The following is a 21,624-nucleotide window of genomic DNA, read 5'->3' as shown; positions in this document are numbered from 1 at the left end:
ATGGCTCCAAATAAATGTTTGTTTCAAAAAGTCTAAAGTTAACATTAGCAATTATAATTAACTGGCTTAATATTTCTAAAAGAAAGCTGACGTTTTCACTTACAAGTCTTTCAGTGCTTAAAGTAACAAAGAATATGCAATTTTGTAAACCTAAATCCATACTAATTTATGCAACCTCTAACCACCTCATCTCCTGGGGAATAGTGCTTTAAAAATTATCCTCTCAGGCTGTCTGAGTTTTACATTCCCACAATGAAAAGAGCCAACATGCAGAAGTTGAAGGATGAGGTGTAAGCAGAAGGGAGCTTTTTAGTTCTCTGTTGAAGGCACAAGTGTTCACCTGTAGTTTAAACGGAGGCATGGCTCTTGTTTGAAGACAGCGTAATCGACAAGGCCCAGCTCACCACGTCTGACTGTGCCATTTGTGCACTGTGCCCAAGGCATGGAGTTGGGACTGAAGTCCAATCCATACTTCACCATCCAAGCCATGCAGTGGCACAGCTCCATCTGCCCAGAGGAAACACTTTTCCCCAATTTGCACAAAGTTGCCATAAAAGCCAGCCACTTCAGTACTGAACAAGGGATTACACAATTTGGTTTCCTGTTTCCTCTGACCTAATCTACTTATTCATTCTGTTCCAACAACACTGGCCTCCTAGGTGTTCCTCTAACATGTCAAACATGTTCTCCCCTTGGTCCTTTGCATTTGCTGCCCCTTTTTTGTTTGATAGGTTTTACCCCAGATATCCACATAGCTCATTTCCTCCCCTCCTTCAGGTCATGACATAATGTCACTTTTTCAGTAGTGGCTTCTCTAATCACCCTATTTAACTTTGCAATCCTCCTCTCCATCCTTTCTCCATATTTTTCAAAAACATGTATCTCCATCTAACCCATGATAAAGATTACTTAATTGGTTCATTATCTGTCCAACCTCATCTCTCTTCTCTGAGCTCTGGGATCTTCTCCCAACTTATTTCGTTTTTCTACTGCAATACCCCATAGAAATATCAATATAAACCTGCCTAAAATTAATTTTATTTCTTCCTGAAAACTAACTTTCCTCTTCATATTTCCTCATCTACTATCTACTTAACTGATCAAACCATGAATCAAATAATCACTGTTACTTCCTCCTTTTACTTCTCCCCTACATACAACCCATTAACAAGGTCTATTCATTCTAGTTTCAAAATACACCTTAATTCCATCAGCTTCTCTCCAACTCCACTGCCACCACCCCAGTCCAAGTCTTCCAGCATTACCACACTAGTCTAAATAACTTTCCTCTCACTTTTTTCCCACCTTAAATCCATTCTCTACATCAATCAATCATGTTATACCTTATTCAATTTTCACAGCAACCCAACAAAGTAGTTACTATTATTCCCATTTTACAAATGACAAAAATTAAGGTTTAAAAAATTTATGTGACTTGCTTTAGTAAAACACAAAACTAATGTGGCAGAGACTCCGAATCATTCAACTATAAACTTATGCTCCTTTTCAGGACTGAAGCCTTGTGTCAGAAGAGACCAAATCATTTCCTATGTTATGTCTTATACTTCCAGGCACAGAATAAAGTAATTTCGATAATTACATACAATATCCTATGCAGTTTGTACCGTCTACCCTAGTGAATCATATCCTACTTCTCTCCCATGAATCTACTCTTTCTGATCTAATTCTCTACTTCTTTATCCTATCTACCTATTTGTTCTTGTCTATCCACTGATATGGGTTTCCATGAATACTTGAATTATAAACTAGTTTTCTTTAAGCCAACCTGTATTGTTAAACACTATGTTTTGTTGTTGTTCGCAGTGTGTGTGTATGTGTATTTAATATGCACTACCTTATTTCATTTACAATCAGGAGATGATATAGCCAAAAAATAAAAATAAAAGTTGGAGTTAAGGAGCAACCACCCACTATGTTCAGAGCATGTGCTCTAGTCTCCCAGCTATTTCTGCTGTTTCATACTGACTAAATTTACTCATATGCATTTTCTACCTGGCCATTTCTACTCAAATTTTTTTATCTTTAGCCTAGTCTATGAACTTCAAAGGACAAAGTGATTGTATTTTGGAGATCCTCTTTGTTATACTATTTGTACTGCTCTTCTCTTTCTTTGTAATGAATAAATATGAATTAATTATGTATAGCAAATATGTATGACTGTCTCTCTCAATGAAGCTATGCAAATTCTACACTAAATATTTAATGCTCAAGGGTAAAAGATTTTTCTACAACATCTATTATCCCATAATATCAACTAGCTATCACCAAATAAGTAATAACAAAAACATGCATTTTTCCATCTCTAGTCCTTTCCTTTTATTAAAACAAATCACTAGCTCTGGACTTCTGCAACTTTTTACTCTAGAAAGAACATGAACCGCAGTGTTTTCAAAGTGCTTTTTTCCCCTCTATTTCTAGTTTGCTTTGGAGAAATGCAGCTTACCACTACAAGTCCTGTTGTCAGCATTAAGAGAGTAGTGGGCAGGACATCCACAAACAAAACCTCCCACTGGCACAGCCAAGCAGAGGTGGGAGCAGTGCCCATTGCTGGAAGCACACTCATTCCAGCCTGCCTGCCGAGAGGAGTGAAAGACGAGGATGTCCATCACATAATCCAAATGGCCCTGAATGATGGTGCGGTTTTGGCCACTAGTTTTGTTGGCACGCTCAATGCTGCGTCGGCTCCAGTCCGTCCAGTAGATGTAATCTTGGTACTGAGTTAAGCCAAAAGGATGAGGCAAGTCATCTGCTATAACTTCACGGTTGAGCCCTATTTTCAGAAAGGCAGTAGAAAAGGGAAAAGCAGAGGGATGAATTTTCTAAGAATATGAGTCTCATTGCCCCATCCTCCAAATTTTAACATTAAAACCAACATTTGTTAGCAATTTAAAATAGAACAATTCATTTAAAAGCAATTCTAAAACCAGACCAGTCCTCTGAAATCAATCCATCTGCAGTCTGACCCCATGCCTCAAACTTATATTCTTGCTATAAATCACTGAGTTTGTTTAAACTCTTGTAAATGGTCTATTTTGATTGTGGTCTTATTTTCTCTCCAAAAGGGCCCATAATTCAATTTTTCTTCTTCATTCCATAATAAGATGGAAATGCATATACTGTATTTTACTGGAACAAAAAGTCACTTCAGGAATATCTAGGGGTTATAAATTCCATTATAAGAACAATAATTAAATTTCCACAAAATAAAGAGATATGAATCCAGGTATCTAACCCACTGTTGTAATAATAAATAGAATACAATGCTAGCCAGAGGAAGAATCTAGACATTCATGTGAAATTTTATTAACGGAACATAACCAATGGTAATAGCAACCTTTCTGATTTTTGCATAGAAAGAACAATCTACTACTATCGGTCTGAATAAAAAGAAACAGAACTTACCCAGCATATTTGAAGATTCTATTAAGTTCGTGTCCAGGTCTGTCCAGTAGAGCCTCCTTTTAGCATAATCGATAGTTAGGCCATTTGCACGCCCCACATTTGGAACTAATGTAGTACGTTCACTTCCATCCATGGCAGCTCTGTCTATCTTAGGTTTTCCACCCCATTCAGTCCAATACATAAACCTAAATTCAAAATAATGGATATTTATAATTTCACTTTTGATTACTTGGGAGAAAGAGCTACATTCATGCATAGTTAACTAAATAATTTTAAAGAAAAATATACATTAAATCAAGGAAATTGGTAAAACAAAATCATTGCTATAATTTTTCAATTATTTTGGCACCCTCAGCTAAGTATTTTTTTCTTATATCCTAAAAAGGAAATGAGTCAGCTTTCTTTAGTTTTTCCAATGAATCTGTTCCATCCAAAACCTAGGAATTGGAAACAAACCAGTGATTTCCTTATTGCAACATTTGTATTTATAAAACTAATATTCAAGAAGATAAGAATTAAAGCTCTGGTATCCAAATCTGGTTCACTTCTAAACAATATATCTTTATGTATTTCTGAATACAACTAATTTGAGTTTTTAAATTTTTAAACTTACTTTTCAACTTCTATAATCTCTCCCTGAAAACAAGATGCAGAAGTATATAAAAAATACAAATTAATAGCTTTAAACTGAAGTTAAAAAAGAATGGAACATACTATGTGTGTAAGATCAATGAATCACTCCTTAATATGTCATCTGGCATTGAACACTGGAACTATAATCTTTGTGAAATTTTAGAATATGCTTTTGCTTTTATTTTACTTTTTCAAGTTTTTCCTATTAACCTTACAGCAGCTCCACAGTACTATATGGGCTTTTTCTGATGAGGAGGCCAAAGCACTGAAAGAAATGTGAACAATTTGTCCAATGTCCTCAAGCCAGTCACATGACAGAGCTAGAACTATACCCAATTCTTTAGCCAAATGCCCTTTCAACTAAAACTAGTAAGGTGTTAGTTTCGAAACACTCTGAATACTGGGACTAGAAAAGCACTCCACATGCCAACTCTCATCACATACCTGAGGACAGACATGTACTCAGGAGCCTGTCAGCTGATGGCTGACTTGGTAGCAATGCTTTTCTGAAAAGTAAAGTTGGTTTTGGGCTTTGTTTGCATCTGTACTTGCCTACTCACAGGCACGTGCACACCACAAGAGCCAGAGAGAAACAACTGTGAGACAAATTTCACAGTTGCCAGCAGCCACATAAACTAGAGTTCTTAGTCCCAACTACTAAATTTATCTGTCTGGTAACTGAAGCTATTAAAGTAAAAGATCACCATAATCCAACCACAACATGTCAGCACAGAGAAACTGTCTTTGGTATGGCTAACTAGCTCATCATGGAATTAATGTGATTCAGGGAAACTATTTTTAATTGTAGATATGGTAAAATATTCTTGTATGTTCACATTAACTTCTGCTTTTAAAAGTAAAATTACTCTTCAAATTTTATATCTCTTAGCTGCTGGCTTTTTAAATTTTTCTAAATCATGCAGGATCGTCTACTCTTGGAAAGCATCACTTTATAAATAAATAGTGGCTCAATAATCCACAAAACCAGTTAACTGTTTAATAACGAAGTTTCTTCAAGCTTATAAATAATGATCAAAATAGTTGCCCTCTTGAATGAATATTCTAAAATGGAGCTTTTTTAAATACAGTCATTTCTTTGCACGTAACATTTATTTCAGAGAATTTACTTTAATAGGTTTGGAATCTGGTATAACTTGGGAGGGGATGCAAGAAAATATAGACTTGATATCTTTATGAAGGCTGTTTATTTAGTATATAAATACAAGCAGTAATATTTAATTAATAATCCATTTCACTATTCATTCTTCATCCAATGTTCATAATGACAAAAGTAAAATTTAGCTAATAATTATTAATTCTAAATCAGTGAAATGTCAGCTAACGGTTTTAAAATAAGGCCTATCTATATAGTTTAGTCGTCAGATTCCTAATAAGAATTAAAACATCAAGAACATAACCCATGCCCTGGCCAGATGGCTCAGTTGGTTGGACATCATCCTGTGCACCAAAAAGGTTGTAGGTTCAACCCCCAGGTCACATCATTACCTCTCTCTGTCTCTCTCTGTCTCTTCCTCTCTCACACTCCTTACCTCCCTCTCTCTCTAAAGTCAATGGAAACATATTCTTGGGTGAGGATTAACAAAGAAGAATATAACTCATGTAGTAGGCCATGTACAATGTAGTTGCAAAGAATGCATACATAAAGCTGTTTACCCTTCAGCAGGGTCCAACGCAAGAGCTCTGGGACTGTCTAGGTCTTTCCACACCAAAACTTGTCGGTGCTGCCCATCCAACTTTGATGCTTCAATTCGATTTGTTCCTGTGTCTGCCCAGTACAAGTTCTTCCCAAGCCAGTCTACTGCCATGCCTTCTGGATAATCTAAGCCAAATTCCACCACATGTTCCAATGCACTGCCATTCATAAAGGCTCTGCTGATGGTCTGCAAAAATAAGATTAACAGCAAAGTCAAATGGCGTAAGTACAAAACACTTGGAAAAAGAACGTTTGATTTGGGTTTTGTTGGGTGGGAGGATCCAGAAGAGCCAGAGATACAGTTTCTTAATATATATTTCTTAATACAGTTTCTTAATACAGGAAACAAATTATATCAAGTTCTAATAAATGCAAATGTGAACTCAAGTTTTATTGCCAATTCAGGGAGAAATTTTTGAGGTTCTTAAGGACCAAAAAGTTATTCTAGTAAGACAGTAGAATGACTTTTCTTTTAAAATTTATTAATCAAGTGAAAAAAATGTGACCAGAATGTTGTAAACTCTTCACTGGTAATCAACTTTTTAAAGGTGCTTGAAAGTATGCCATGTCACTGTGTCAATCTGATAAGATTTCAATAAACTTATACCTTATAAAACACATAATACTGCCCTGGTTGGGTAGTGCAGTTGGTTGGTTGGAGTACTGTCCCGTACACCAGAAGGACTTGGGTTTGATTCCTGGTAAGGGCACATACCTAGGTTGTGGGTTCGATCCCCGATCAGGGTGCATACGGGAGGCAACCAATCGATGTTTCTCTCTCACATCGATGTTTCTTTTTTTCTCTTATTCTCCCTTCCCCTCTAAAAATCAATAAAAACCTATCCTCAGGTGAGGATTAAAATAATAATAATAATAATAACAATAATAAATAAATAAAATGCAGCTTTGAATTCCCTAAAATTTAAAGCAATCTAAGTCAAACTATTAATAACAGCTGCCAGGCACTATCCTAAGTACTTTATGTACATAAATTTTCTCAGTTGATCCTCACAATAGCCCTGCAAGATAGGGCTCGTCTCTATTTACAAGATGAGGAAACTTAGAAAATTACAGTAAAAGCCAAGATTTATATATTGATTTCACTTATTCACTCATTTAATAGACTTTACAGAATATCATCAGAATCCTACTCTGTGTGTGTGGGGGGGGAGGCGGGAGCGGGTGGAGAGAGGTCAATGTGGGGAAAAGGAGACAAGAAATACTTTCAATAATAAAAAAATTTTTTAAAATAAGAATCTTACTCTGGCTCCAAAATGCCATGATTTTGCATGTTAGACAAAATTTTACTCAAATTATGTGAAACAAACCCAAAACAATTTGGAAGAAAACATTATTTTCCAGATTTTCTGAGAAATCCTTTTTGACTCAGTATGCTTTTCAATGTTTATTCCAGGAAAAAGAAACTAAAGTTGTGCTATAACTCATAACTGGCATTTTCTACCTCAGTCAGGTTCCAAAATTTTGTTGAAAATAAATTAAGTCTCTATATGCCATTTATGTGAAACATGCAATTGCTTACTCTCTAAAAGTCACTCATTATCTTCAAAGGAAACATAGTAGAGCAAGATTATGTCTTACAGATTTAGATGCTTAAGCAACGTATCTTCTATTAAAAGGCAGTAAATTAAATACTCAATGGGCCTTTCCCTTGGCTTCCTTTAAAAGTTTAAGGTTTTACTGAACTTTGCCTATTAAGCAATGAGGGAGATTGATCGATCACAGAACGAAGACTCAGAAATTCTATCAACTCTCCTTTTTAGTCCCATTTTAACATTCCACTTCTTTTGCTAACCTTGAGTGATATATCAGTCCAGTAAATTCGGTTGTCTGTCACATCAAAATCCAAAGCAGAAGCTTCTTTGACACCAGTGAGTGGAATGGCCACATTATTATTGTTAGTTTCCAAAGAAATTCGCCTGATATCTGCTCTCCGAGAAAACAAAAGGAAAGCCTCTGGGACAATGCAGGTCTTCATGTCACTGATGAGTTCAAAGCCAATGGGACAGGCACAGCGAAGGCCCTGAGGTCTATAGAGGCAAAGATGGCTACATCCCCCATTTTCATCAGCACAGGGGTTGGAACCTAAAAGATAAATTAATTATAAAAGGGCACAGAAGGACACGCACATTGACACAATCAACACATTGTTACTTTAAAATGACTGAGCTTTTGGTTCGCAGAGACTTATAATTATATCTGCTCCCAAATCTAGAGTTTTAATTCTAATCTCACCAACAAGCACTATGAGCACAGACAGTGAATAAAAGGCCTAGTGCAGTGTTGCAAACTGTGGCCCCAGCTATTTGGTAGGCCAAGCCAGGAGAATCACTAGAGACCAGGAGTTCTTAGCTGTAGCATATTGAAGTACAGTATATGCTATGCCATTCAAGTGTCTGCACAAAGTTGGCATCAATGTGGTGACCTTCCAGGAGTGAGGGCCTGAGGAGAGGTGAACTGGCCAACGTCGGAAATGGAGCAGTTCAAACAAAACTCACTTGCTAATCAATTGGGAATTAAAGTATTGCAAAATGCTTTCCTCTGTACCCACAGTAAGCTTACAATAATAAGCTACATTATTCATACAACAGGGTTGAATTCTTTTGATGGTGTGTGTGTGTGTGTGCGTGTGTGTGTGTGTGTGTGTGTATGAACACCCTTCAATTCAAACTATGTGACCAGAGTAGTAAGCCAACATTTAAAAAAACCTTTCCTGGTAAAAAAAAAAAAAAGGGAGGGGCGGTTTAAGGTTTTACTGATTTCTATATTTCCTCAAAACATCAACAATTCACAATGCTGCTTTACAAACTGCTACCTATCTCCATCTTTATTCATTTCTGGCATCCACCTCTAAGAGAACTTGGGAATAACTTACCAATGATTCGATGAACATTTGTGGCCTTTAGGCCCATGAGGTCAGGGAGCTGATCTATGATGATTTCCCTCTCTGCACTCCGTTTGTGTACTCTTTCGATGCTCCGCCTCTGCCAGTCAGTCCAGTAAACATAGTCACCCAACAAAGTAAACCCAAAAATGTGAGGAATTTTGTCTTCCACTAGTACTCGTCTCCCAGTGCCATCAGTATTCATAACCTTCAAGTGAAGGGAAAAAGATGTATACTTACTCTTCAAATGTATGTAAAAATGACCAATATAACTTTCTGTTACATCAAAATCCAAGTGTCATCTTATTTATCCTTATTACAATGCTTTCACAAAATGACAAAATGCTGTTTAATGAGGGTGGTTTCAAATATTCAATATAAGCTCATATTTTATCTCTATTTCTCCAATCTCTTATTACCCTTCCTTCTAAAAAATTTGGCAATATTAGCTCTTCTATTAAATGATTATGTAAAAATTAAAAATACTATATCATCACTTTAAGTTTGCTTGTACCTTGTTTTCAAATTATAATGTACCTTCCCATACATTATCTTATTGCATACTAGAGGCCCAATGCATGAAATTCGTGCAAGAGTAGGCCTTCGCAGCCCCAGCTGCCCCACACGCCCCCCGCCCCGCCCACTGGTTGTTCTGGAAGGTCGTTCCGGAAGGTCGTTCTGCCATCCAGTTTAATTAGCATATTAGCTCTTTATTATATAGGATCTGTTTTAGAACATTTTATCCTGAGAATTTTGCCTTTTTTACATCTAAGGAAACATTCATATCAGTTCACACAACTTGGAAAACAGAGCTGGAGCTGAAGTATTTTTTAGGACTCCACTTAGTATATTTTTTATTTCATTGTTTTTACTTAAAATTAACATTATTAAATACACTCTGATACTTTCATAAATATCAGCAATTTCCCTAGAAGTAATCAAGGTGTTCTGTCTCTGATATTGCAGCAGCAGCTTCTTTCTACAAGATGGAATAAGTCTTCTAAAGCACCAACTTGCAAGTCCCTGAGATCATTTCTATTTAAAGTGATCTTATGCAAATTATCCTTCAGAAATGTTATAATGGTACTAAAAACATGTACATGTAATCAATATCTGTCCCCCAACCTGTCTACAAAAAATATCAGATACAATCGTATATACAATGTATTAATTTTTTATCTATAAAATTAGTAAGAAATATTCCATGTAAGCCAATAATGTGATTGCCTAGATGCAATGACAACTAGATGTTCTTTATCTCTCCTCTCTAAAAATTTTAAAGCGCCTGCTAACGTTCTAAGAACAGCCAAACCTTAGAAACAGATGAAGTACTTAAAAATTGAACAAGCAAAAATGTGCTATATTTTCACTTGCAATTATCAATAAATATCTGATTTATATCTGATGAATGAGAAATTATATTAGTTGAATATTTATCTGTTCATATCAGATACAACAGAACTTATATTAAGCCAACTGTATAAATCTGTATTCATATAAATGTTTTTTTAAAGTCATTAAGCATAGCCCTGGCTGGGTGGCTCAGCTGGTTGGAGCATTGTTCCATACACTCTGGTGAGGGTACATGCCTAGGTTTCCGGTTTGATCCCTGTGCTGGGGTGCATATGAGAGGCAACCAATTGATCTCTCTTTCTCTCTCTCTCCCTCTTTCTTCCCCTCCCTCCCTCCTTCTCTCTCCCTCCCTTCTTCCCCTCCCTCCCTAAAATTAGTAAAAGCACAACCTCTGGTGAGGATTAAAAAGAAAAGTCATAAATATAGTTAAAAAGAATTAAGTACTACTCTAATTCCTACATTAAATACTGTTTAAAGTTAATAATTTCTCTTTAATTTGAGACAAGAGCTTAAACTTTTTACATTTATATTTTCTTGCTATAAAGCATTCCTGGACATATTTTATGATGTCTATGTTATATCTTAAAATCAATTTGATTTTTAAGAGTAAAAGGACTAAGCAGAGAAAATGGATAGATAACTTTTTTTACGTATCTATCGAAAAGGTGAGCTCTAGAATAGCAGGAACCTTAATTCATCCATTTATGCACCTTGCACAACTATTAAAGGGCCTAGCAAAGAACTCAATACATTTTTGTTAAATAATTTTTAAAAGAAGAGTGGTTTCCTAAGACACTCAAGAAACCTTCCTAAAAATGGAAACAAAAATTTCTATAACAGTTCTTATCATCAGATCCTACAGCTTAACCATTTGAATGAATGAAAGAAATTCTTGCTCAAATTATAAATCCGTGTAAAAATGCATTTGACCGCCAACTTTTGGAGAAGGGATACATTCCTGGTCCCTTCTAATGGCAGTGCTCAGAGAAAGAATTTCTGGCCCCAATCTATTACTGCTTGGAAACTGACCAGGGTGCAAAATCTTTCCTTCATTAGACATATAATTTAGAAAATCTATTTTAGAAAAAGCTTATTTTCAAAACTCTATACTTTTGCCTCCTCATCCTAATATGGAAATCATCTCTTAACTCTAGTATCTTCCTCTACCTCATTTACAAGAACTTTCTCCCAATACTACTTCCTTCCTTTCCAGGATCTTCAAGTTTTCCTTCTCCATAAGGTCCTTCTTTTCTGCCTTTAACACAACACAATTTCTCCCATTTTATGAAGACTTTTTAAAAGGTGAATGATTCTGTGTTAACTGTCATATTCTTTGAATGATCTCTAACAGCTATTTCTACCTCTTATCATTTATTCCCTTAACTCCCTACAAATCTCTTCCAATCTATGCTCCAGATTAAATAACTCTACTGAAAACAGTCAATGACTACTTCCTTGCTTTTCTCAGTTCTTGGGTTCTTTGTCTCTTTTTAACATTTGACAACCTTAACCACCCACTAAAACTCTACTCTTGACGATCATGGCACAATATGATCTTATTTCTCTTTCTATAACCAGGACTACTTTTTATGTCTTTATTTCCCTTGTTCCTCCTTCCTTTTTCAAATCTGGATGGATATTTCCCAAGATTTCTTGAGTTCTTCTTTGTCTGTAAACACCCTTAAAAAGGCCTAGCAAGTCTTATAGTTTCTGCTATTACCTCATGTAGAAAAACTACAAATATGTAAAGTTGCAGTCTAAGTCTCACCGGTTTCTCCTGCAAAATTCCCATCTCCCAGAAAATATACTGCTACCTCATCTAAATGCCACATACTTAACAGTGAACCTATGTTCTCCATTAGGAGTTCATCATTCTTATCAGAGAGCATCTAACACTGAGTGCTAAGTATTCCGTACCATAAAACTCTAAAACACTACTTTTTTACAAGTTTATGGTACATAAAACATATCTGATTTAATGTATTCCTAGTTCCATTCAGTATTATCTTAAATCAATTAATATGCATTATCTTTCATTTAATAAATTAATACTGCTTAATAAAATAATATTGCTTTACTGTACCCAAATATTGGCCTTCCAATTAAGATGCCTAATCCTGCATTAGATGCTTTATGCTGAACTTTTTAAAAATAAAAAGTAAATTTCTACTTCAAAAATATTACAGGACCAACCAACTCTTCTCTTTTAGCTACGTCATCCTACAACATTTTTGTTAGTTCATTCTGATAAAAGAACAACTTAAACATAAGATTACTGATTAAGTATGAGTTTGGAGAATGAGCAAAAAATAAAATTGAAAATCACAGAGAGAGAAAGAACAAAAGCACAATCCCAAAAGATCTTTTTAGTTTACTTAACTAAGCATCTTCTATTTAGTAGTTACCGTTCATTCCTCTGCTCTAAAAAGAAACCTCTCGTGATTAGCAAACGATATTCTGACAGAATCAGATAAATTTGGATTTCAAATATAAGCTCTAAACTCACTAGGTACCTTTACCCAGTTTCTCACATGTAAAACAGAATAGAATTAGTTAAAGATTCAAGAAATATAGCACAATACCAGATATGTACTAGATGCTCAGTAAATGCTGGTTCTTGCCTTTTAAAATTATTTTAGAGAAATGTTTTATTCAGTCCTTAAAACAGCTATATTTAAATGGCTACATATAATTTATAAAATATAATGCTTCAAAACAAAAATTAATATCCTATATAATAAAAGCCTGATATGCTAAGTGTCCAGTCGTCTGGTCAGTCATTCAACCAATCAAAGTGTAATATGCTAATGATATGCTAAGGCCGCTCAACCGCTCGCTATGACGTGCACTGACCACCAGGGGGCAGATGCTCTAACTGGTAGGTTAGCTTGCTGCTGGGGTGCTGGGGTCTAGCCAATCCAGAGTGATACGGGTTGGACATGCCCTGGAGCCCTCCCACAAGCCCTCCCCAGCTGGCCAACCTCCCGCATCCCTCCCCAGCCCCAGCAGGGCCCCTCGGCCTGGCCTGCGCCCTCTTGTAATCTGGGACCCCTCAGGGAATGTTGGAGAGCTGGTTTTGGCCCAATCCCAAATTCGTGCACTGGGCCTCTAGTATAAATATAAAAGAGCATGTGGAAATAAAAGACCAAAACACCGCACACTGTTAAACTGAAGAATGTAAGTAATACAGACTTTTATATATTATGGCAACTAGTAGAAAACAACAGGCCCTTACTCCCATTTCTAACCCATTTTTACTGTTTGCTTATGCAATAGAAACTAAAACAGTAAACAAAAAGAATAGTTGACAGTATCATCAGAGCATATGTTTGCTGCTCTACCAGACCCTCATTGCACTCCCCCACAAAAGCAAACAACATTAATAAACATATCTAATAAATTCAAATCACCATGAATGATATTATGATGAATGCTAAGAAATTTATAACAGGATTTCTTCTAGCTTAGGAATTACTATCTAGTTGTAGAGGTAAATTATATTTACATTAAAACATGTATACATATACATATACACATACATATACATAAACCTTCTCTAGTCTATAGCTAATCAAGAGAAACTTCAGGAAATAGTAGGAATTCAAATTCACCTTGAAGAATTCAAGGATATTCCACAATAAGAGAAATAACACATGTCAAGACATAGAGTTAATGATGATTTTTGCTTGACTGACTTTGAAAGAAACTCTTTGAGGCAGAAAGAATACAAAAGATACTTAAAGAAGACATCACCAGGCAGATACCAGCCTATGGTAGGTATAAAATTCCAGGATAAGGAGAGTTATAGAAAACAAGAAACTTCTGAAAGCACTTTCAGGAGAGTGACATAACAAAGCTGTATTCCAGGAAGACCTCATTTACTTCTGTCACTGTGTTCAGACTGTTTGTGCTAAAGATAAAGTATCTTAAATATAGAATTATGGCTAATAAAATATTTTCAATTCTGTGAGATGGTAAAAGAAGTCCAAAATCCTTTATCTAAGTCTTGGAGCCAGCAATATTTCAGAATTCAGCCCTTTTTTGTTTTAAGAAAGTTACCACAATGTGCATATATCCCCTCTTCCTGGGTTCAGGGCAGCAGTTCACTGTAAATATTTCTACAGAGGGAGATAAATAAAGGCTACAAATAGTCTTATATTGCTTCAGGTCAGGTTCTCCACAAACTGAATTAACAAAAATAATGTTTGGTTTTGAGAGGTTTTCGGATTTCAGAATTGCACATAACTGTAGATCAGAAATGCTTGGCTGATCTTCACTCCAGTCCCTTGACAAAACTGGGGTTTGGATCAGTGCTAATGCTATGCTAAGTGCAAGCAAGGGTCTCTGGGAAGAAGAAAAGAGCAAAGGACTTAGTAAGGTTTTTAGCAACATCTGGAAGAAAAACAACAAATGGTAATGAAGATCTTAAGAAGATCTTCAGAATAGCACAATGGCCAAGAACTTAAATTCAGCTCCCTAAATGCCACCACTTAAGGATTCTGTAGCTTTACCCACTTCGAGCATTAGTCCCTGCCAGCTATTCCTGTTCTTTCACTTTAAAAGCAAATTATAAAAGTCTTGGGGAGGGGGAGTGTTTAGGGAAAACATAAATGAAACTCACAGGAAAGCTAGATATAGCATATCTATTTCAAATTAAAGAATATAATTAAAATGTACTAAAGATTTTTTAAATGTAATTTTATAAGCACATTGTTTCCTTTAATTCCCTTTCTATTCTTGTCTGCTGTCCTTTTGTGTGTTTTTTTAATATATTTTCACTGATTTCAGAGAGGAAGGGGGAGGGGGAGAGAGAGAAACATCAATGATGACAGAGAATCACTGATCGGCTGCCTTCTGCACACCCCATACTGGGGATGGAGGCCGCAATCCAGGGAATGGAACTGGTGACCTACTGCTTCATAGGTTGATGCTCAACTCCTGAGCCATGCCGGCTGGGCATGTTTTTACAACAGGGTTGAGTCTAGAACAGTGCTGTCCAAGAGAAAAATAGTAATACAAGCCACAAATGTTGAGTCGTGTGTGTAATTTTAAGTTTGGTGGTAGCCAGATTTTAAAACATTAAAAGGAATAGCTAAAATTAATTTTAATAATATACTTTATCAAATCCAACATATCCAAAATATATTCGGATTAGATCTCTGTTCCCTCTCACACCTGCCACTTTCAGGGTTGCCACAGGGTTGTCTTTCATTTTGTCTTTCCTTTCTCCTCAGCTATACTATACTTAATTCTAATATGGGTTAAAATTACTTTAAAAAAACACACAATTTCTGATGAAAAAAAATAGCCCTAACCGGTTTGGCTCAGTGGATAGAGCGTCGGCCTGCAGACTCAAGGGTCCCAGGTTCGATTCCGGCATGTACCTTTGTTGTGGGCACATACCCGGTAGGGAGTGTGCAGGAGGCAGCTGATCAATGTTTCTCTCTCATCAATGTTTCTAGCTCTTTGTCCCTCTCCCTTCCTCCCTGTAAAAAATCAATAAAATATATTTTAAAAAAAATAAAACTCCACCTTTAAAAAAAATCTTTTATCAAATTTGCAAGTTTACATTTCAAAGCACTAGCTGTGGTTTATAAGAGCAAGGACAAAGGCTGGATTCTTTCATTTCTTTTAGGTTATCTAAAAATAGAAGTATTAAAACCATAGTTGTATCAGTAAGAGAAACCTTATCTGTCATCTCCTTGGTTCTCTCATTTAGAGCATTCTAGATTGATCATGTACTGATAATGGTTGAGGGTAGGTGGTTCATGACTCTTTACTCTGTTTTGCTATATGTCTGAAATTTTCCATAATAAAAAAAAAAGTAAAGATAAGGAGCACGTCCAAAGGAGGAGGGGTCAGCAAAGGAGGAAGAGGGGAAGGACTGTTATTAATAAATCCTATTACTTTTGATATGATGTGGAAAGCAATTACTAGTATAAGAATCCTCTGAAGAGATTAAGGAATCAACAGCTTAAATAAATTCTGATTTTGAGACCGTACACCTAAAGAACAATATTATTTCCCTCTGTATAGAGTACAATGCTTACTTTCTGAAACCTCTTTTAATTATTTGTTCAGAGTTCACACTTTTATTAGAAAATTGGCTTCTCCCCTAAATATTTTTCTTTTACCAACCACACAATTTCTTTCTACTGGGCAGAAGCAACAAACAAGAACATGCTGCTTTTAAAACATTAAAAGGAAGAGCTAAAATTAATCACTCTTAGATTTATCACTCTTACATTTCTCATAGCCAACTAGGTACAGTTTGGGACAGGTTACTAGGTTTGTATATGTGGTTTTAAGCCCCTTATGTCTAAAATAACAACACAATTCCTGGTAAAAGCTTGCTTGTACATTCTGAATCTAGAACAAGTGAACCATTTTAGGTGATTCCAAAAGATTACCCTTATGCTTTAGTAGTCGAGCCAACCCTACTTAAATCTCTGGCAACTCTTGAGGGTGTGCTTCCCTGTATTACCTCAGAGTGGTTAATTAGTTAAACTGAAATTAGGCTTCTGTCACCTCTAAAATCTTCCTCCAAATATGAACCAGAGTCTCCAATGGTTTCAGCTGCTTCAACCACATTGCGGTACAGATTTAACATTCTGAGGCATTCTCAAATATTCCCAAACCACACTGAGAATGTGGGCTACAACAGGAAACAGATGTGAGTTAACAAGAACATTATCTCTACAGAGGGGAAGTAATAGCAAACCTTCTATAAACATCACATCCGGTTTTTGGAGCAGTTTCATCAGTTCATTAAATGTCAAGACAGGATTACCCATGAACTCTTGGAAGGCAGCCAGTCTACTACCCAAGTTGCTGCTATGCCACTTTATTTAACTAGGCACGTTAACAAATAGATGACAATAGGACAGTGATGGCGAACCTATGACACACGTGTCAGAGGTGACACGCAAACTCATTTTTTTGGTTGATTTTTCTTTGTTAAATGGCATTTAAATATATAAAATAAATATCAAAAATATAAGTCTTTGTTTTACTATGGTTGCAAATATCAAAAAATTTCTGTATGTGACACGGCACCAGAGTTAAGTTAGGGTTTTTCAAAATGCTGACACGCCGAGCTCAAAAGGTTCGCCACCACTGCAATAGGACAACGAGGCACCTATCATAAAATGAATTGGAGTGGGAATGCTATGCAGTAAAAGAGAAACTAAAATTACGCTCACAAGGAACTATTCCTCTTCTAGTGTTCCAGGCAATAGCTAAATCAAGGAGCGAATCAGAAGTTATAAGACAGACAAATAGATATTATTGGGGGTTGATTAATACACTTCATAGGACATAAAATATAATTTAACAGAAATGGCACTTAAAAATATATATATATATATACCCATGGAAATAACATTTCAGTCATGCAGAATCTCACAGGGGTGACAAGTAAAGAGAAATGCTTTGGACCAAGTAGGGGAAGTAAGGGGATGCCATGCACCTGTTTAAGAGAGCAGGAAGGGCAATGACAGTGCTGCATTTAAAGCCTTTTAACCTGGTTCAAAGTAAATGCAAGTGTTTTTTTAATATGAAGGGAAAGTATCATAATTGCACTAGATCATTTTATTTTTTTTCAAGAAGTCATGCTTAGAATATTAAACATTTGCAGTTACTAAGTTCTTTTACAGAGAGAGCTAAGAATTGCTATTGTCACCAAAGCTTTCTAAAATCTGAATTGCACAGAAAAACTATAAAATTGAGAACAGATTTTCAGAAAAAAGGCATTATAATAAACAGCAACATCACCTTAGTCAATTATACTGAACTAGGGGCCCACTGCACGAATTTGTCCATCTTGAAAGGAACTGTGGGCCGCACGGCTGCGGTGGGCACAGGGGTGGGTCTACTAGGCCCACCCTCCGCGCCCCTGCCCGGCCCCTCCTGTCACAGCCCCCCCCCCCCCGTCCCCTCTCTGCCAGAAGCCTCGCTCCCGCTGCCGCCGCTCCCACGCACTGACGGCGGCAGTGGGTTTGAGTGGTAGCTGCTGCCCTGATTACCCCTCAGGAGCAGGGGGAGGTGGAGAAACCCTCAGTGCAACAGATGTTTTTGGCAGTGAAACCTGACCAAGAAAAATGAGAATGTTAAGACACAACATGTTTCTGCCTACTGAAGGATCTCATAAAGCAGAAATGGAGGCTTATTTCAAGTTTCCCCTATCAGAAAAATAGAAATGATCCTTTCTGCACATGCTTTAACCCTTTGCACTCCGCTGTCCCCTCTCAGGGGACATCGGAATTCTAGCATATCACTCGGATGTCCCCTCTCAGGGGACATTGCAGTTTATTAGTGATTACGGGGAATTGAGTTATTTCAAAGCAACTTTTTGAGACATGCATGTTTCCCTGAAGTTTTATCTTGAAATGGCACAAGAAATTAAATCAAAATATCGTAAAATTACTAAGATACATACAAGAAATGTCAGCGGGTTTTGTGTCGGATTAAACAATAAACTACATATTCCCGATGTGGGACAAAGAAAACGGGACTGCATTGTGTGTTCTAACAGGAAAACACCTGGTGGCAGGCGTCAAACCACTTATTACTGTCAAACATGCACTAATCAGCCTGCAATGCATATTGGGGAGTGTTACAAAACTTATCATACTGTACAAAATTATAAACAATAAAATATTGTTTTTTTTGCAAATATACATTCCTCGATGTCACCCAATTCATATAAGTCCAATATCATTATAATACGTTACTTGGTTCCAAAATTATACTAAATAATACGAGGGTCTGTAAATGCACGTTTCCGCCGCAAAGTAGCGTCGAGTAGCTGGTAGCCAATGTCCAGAATGGTTCGGAGTGCAAAGGGTTAATATTTATTATCAGGAAGCCCCAAAACACTATATTAACACTTGGGTGGAGAAAGGGTGGGGGAATCCAGTGCAGACAAGTAAACCAGAAGCTTGTTCATAAAAGGCAATTAAATATTAGCATAATGAAGCAGCATAAACAAGTACCAGCATGTACCTTTTAACTGACACATACAGATAAGTAGTCACTCTCAGGTGCCAAGTAAGGAAATCAGACATATCCTCACAGCTGCATTCTTATATTAAAGCACAGGCCAATATTATGACTGTCTTTCAAAAAGTTTGACATCATTAGCAATTCCTTGAGTCACCTCATCCCTCTCTACAGAAGATGGTTATAAACCTCAGATAAACCTATTTATTCTTTCTGCAACTCTGTATAATGAAAATCGAATTTGAAACCCAGAGCTTCCCATTACTTTTCTCTGGTTTCCCTAATCCTTAGACCCAGTCCCCCAATATATCCAACATTTGGTTATCCTCCCTTACAAAAAAAGGGAGAACCCGACCTAAGGAATCTCCACTGAGGAAGCAAATAGCAAATGTACATTCTGAGCTTTTCCCATAAGATCCACTTGAAACACAAGATTTACTATGCTTTACAATGCTACACAGTAATTTACCAAAGAACTATCTTCTCTTCCCAAATGTACTATAAACACATATAGGGCAGTCTGATCCCAAGTAAACTCTAAGTCTTCCAGAAAAGAACACGGCTATTAAATCCATAATTTGATATTTTCTTATTGACCAGGAAAAAAAAGCAGTTTTCACTCTTGGGCATGACAAAAGTTAGGAAGCTTTCTTAAAAGGATGCATCTAGAGGAGAGCATGTGACCTAGACTAGGGCCAGGTCAGTACTTAGGATCAGCTGCTACATAACAAAGGCTAACAAATAACCTTCTAGAAAAAGAAGCATTTAAAAAATTATATATCTTTTCAGAAGTTTTCAAGTTCAGTATAATCCATCTACTATTCAGTAAAGCAAGATGAAAAGCCAGTTGTGGCAGTTGCTCCTATAATCACTACTAGTCTCAGGGAAATTAACAGTTTTTCTCCCCCAATTATCTAAGATTAATTTAGGTAAAGAGCTGCGCTCTTTCCTTAGTTTGCCATATATCAGCAATTTTACACATCATCTTAAATTCAGAAGAGAAAAAATAACACCACCAGCTCTTTATTTCCCAAATGTGTCTGTGAAAAGAAAATGACAAAAGCATTGATGCTCCATTAGGGAAACTTCATCAGAATCTCCAGGGGACAGAATAAGGAGAGGTGTATGTGTATATAATTTAGTGGAAGTTAGATGTACAATTAACCCCAAATAACCTGTCAAAAAGAGGACAAAGACAAATAGAAGCTGTGTTCTAGCAAAGCTGGAAGAAGAGAAACAGATCTAAAAGTTAGGTTTAAAAATGTTGGTACCACTCAAGGAAGAAGTAAGTGAGGGAGCAAATGACACTACCATATACACCTGTATACAATGTATAGCACAGGAAAACAGACAAAGATATCAGAATAAATACTAATTTTAAGATCTACTGGATTCACAGCAAACTAAGAAAATAATTCGCATTTAATCAGTATTACATATTGTTATGTAATGTGTATTCATTTTTATTCTTTTTTTAAAATATTTTTAATTGATTTCAGAGAGGAAGGGAAAGGGAGAGAGAAATAGAAACATCAATGATGAGAGAATTGATTGGCTGCCTCCTGCATGCCCCCACACAGGGGACTGAGCCTGCAACACAGGCATGTGCCCTGACTGGGAACTGAACCGTGGCCTCCAGGTTCATAGGTCAACGCTCAACCACTGAGCTACACCGGCTGGGCTTCATTTTTATTCTTAAACACTATCACTCAGAACCTCCATAAATTCTCATTTCTTTACGTGAATCCCTCCTGCACTATTTGTGATTTTGAATAAATTTCTATATCTAAAGTGCTAAAAGTGACCTGAAATGGGAAAGCTAAAAAAAAAAGTAAGACCAAATATGGAATTTAAAAAATCCCTACAAAATAAGAAATCAAGTGTTCTTCCCTACTTTAATTATGTTCTCTTCCCTTATGTACAGACATTCTTCTTGGACACATAAGCTTTAAACTTTTTCGAAGAGTAGTTAATACCTATACAATCAGGGATAGTCCACAGCTGATCAACAATACACACTTGTAAACTGGTTGGGAATGGGTGTGCAATTTGTATTCCGGCCAACCAAGTGCAGCTAATAGCCTGTCTAAAAAGTGAACCCATAACCTTTGTCTCATTAGCACTGTACTCCAGCTGTTAAAGATTGAAACACTAACTTGGATTTAAAGCGTGGGGGCAATAAAACACTAACAACAGGGAGAAAATTTATATAGTCAAGTCTACGAAAAATTTTCTATTAATGGAAACCAGCTGCAAGAATAAGAGATGCAGTTTTCAGTATTTGAGCCTGGTGGGAATACTGATGGGATTTTTCTATTCCAAGTTTCCGTTCTGAAGTGAGGCCCTTCAATTCATTATTCTCTCAGAGTCCCTGGAACTCCTAAGAATACTTTTCTGAAATAAAAACTCTAGATCCCAAATTATCTATGTACTAGAAAATACCTGCTGTGGCTTTGAAGAGACATTCAAAGTGATTCTTGATATGAAAAGTCATGCATTCCTCAAAGGAATAGTATGATCAAAACTCTGTTTTAAATATGCAATCCATAAGATTTCTAGCACAGCTTAATTCAAAGCTGTGAAATTTAGACTTCATGCT

The 21,624-nt window shown here is 36.5% G+C and overlaps 1 protein-coding gene across 3 annotated transcripts in view; it reads right to left on the bottom strand.

Annotated features, from left to right (window-relative positions):
- Positions 1–21,624, bottom strand: part of LRP6 (LDL receptor related protein 6) — a 138,068-nt gene that overhangs the window by 37,247 nt on the left and 79,197 nt on the right. For all 3 annotated transcript variants that reach the window (XM_070410674.1, XM_070410675.1, XM_070410676.1), the window contains exons 8-12: positions 8,664–8,880; positions 7,584–7,873; positions 5,731–5,957; positions 3,424–3,608; positions 2,465–2,791 (exon numbers count right to left, since the gene is read on the bottom strand). In XM_070410674.1, the coding sequence (XP_070266775.1) occupies positions 2,465–2,791; positions 3,424–3,608; positions 5,731–5,957; positions 7,584–7,873; positions 8,664–8,880 (1,246 nt within the window). The remainder of the gene's footprint in view (positions 1–2,464; positions 2,792–3,423; positions 3,609–5,730; positions 5,958–7,583; positions 7,874–8,663; positions 8,881–21,624) is intronic.

Source organism: Myotis yumanensis, unplaced genomic scaffold (assembly GCF_028538775.1).
Source record: "Myotis yumanensis isolate MYYU_CA2020_CCGP unplaced genomic scaffold, mMyoYum1.0.hap1 SCAF_3, whole genome shotgun sequence".
Lineage (NCBI taxonomy): Eukaryota > Metazoa > Chordata > Mammalia > Chiroptera > Vespertilionidae > Myotis > Myotis yumanensis.
Note: the sequence above shows the minus strand (reverse complement) of the source record. Positions and strands in the feature narration are given on the sequence as shown.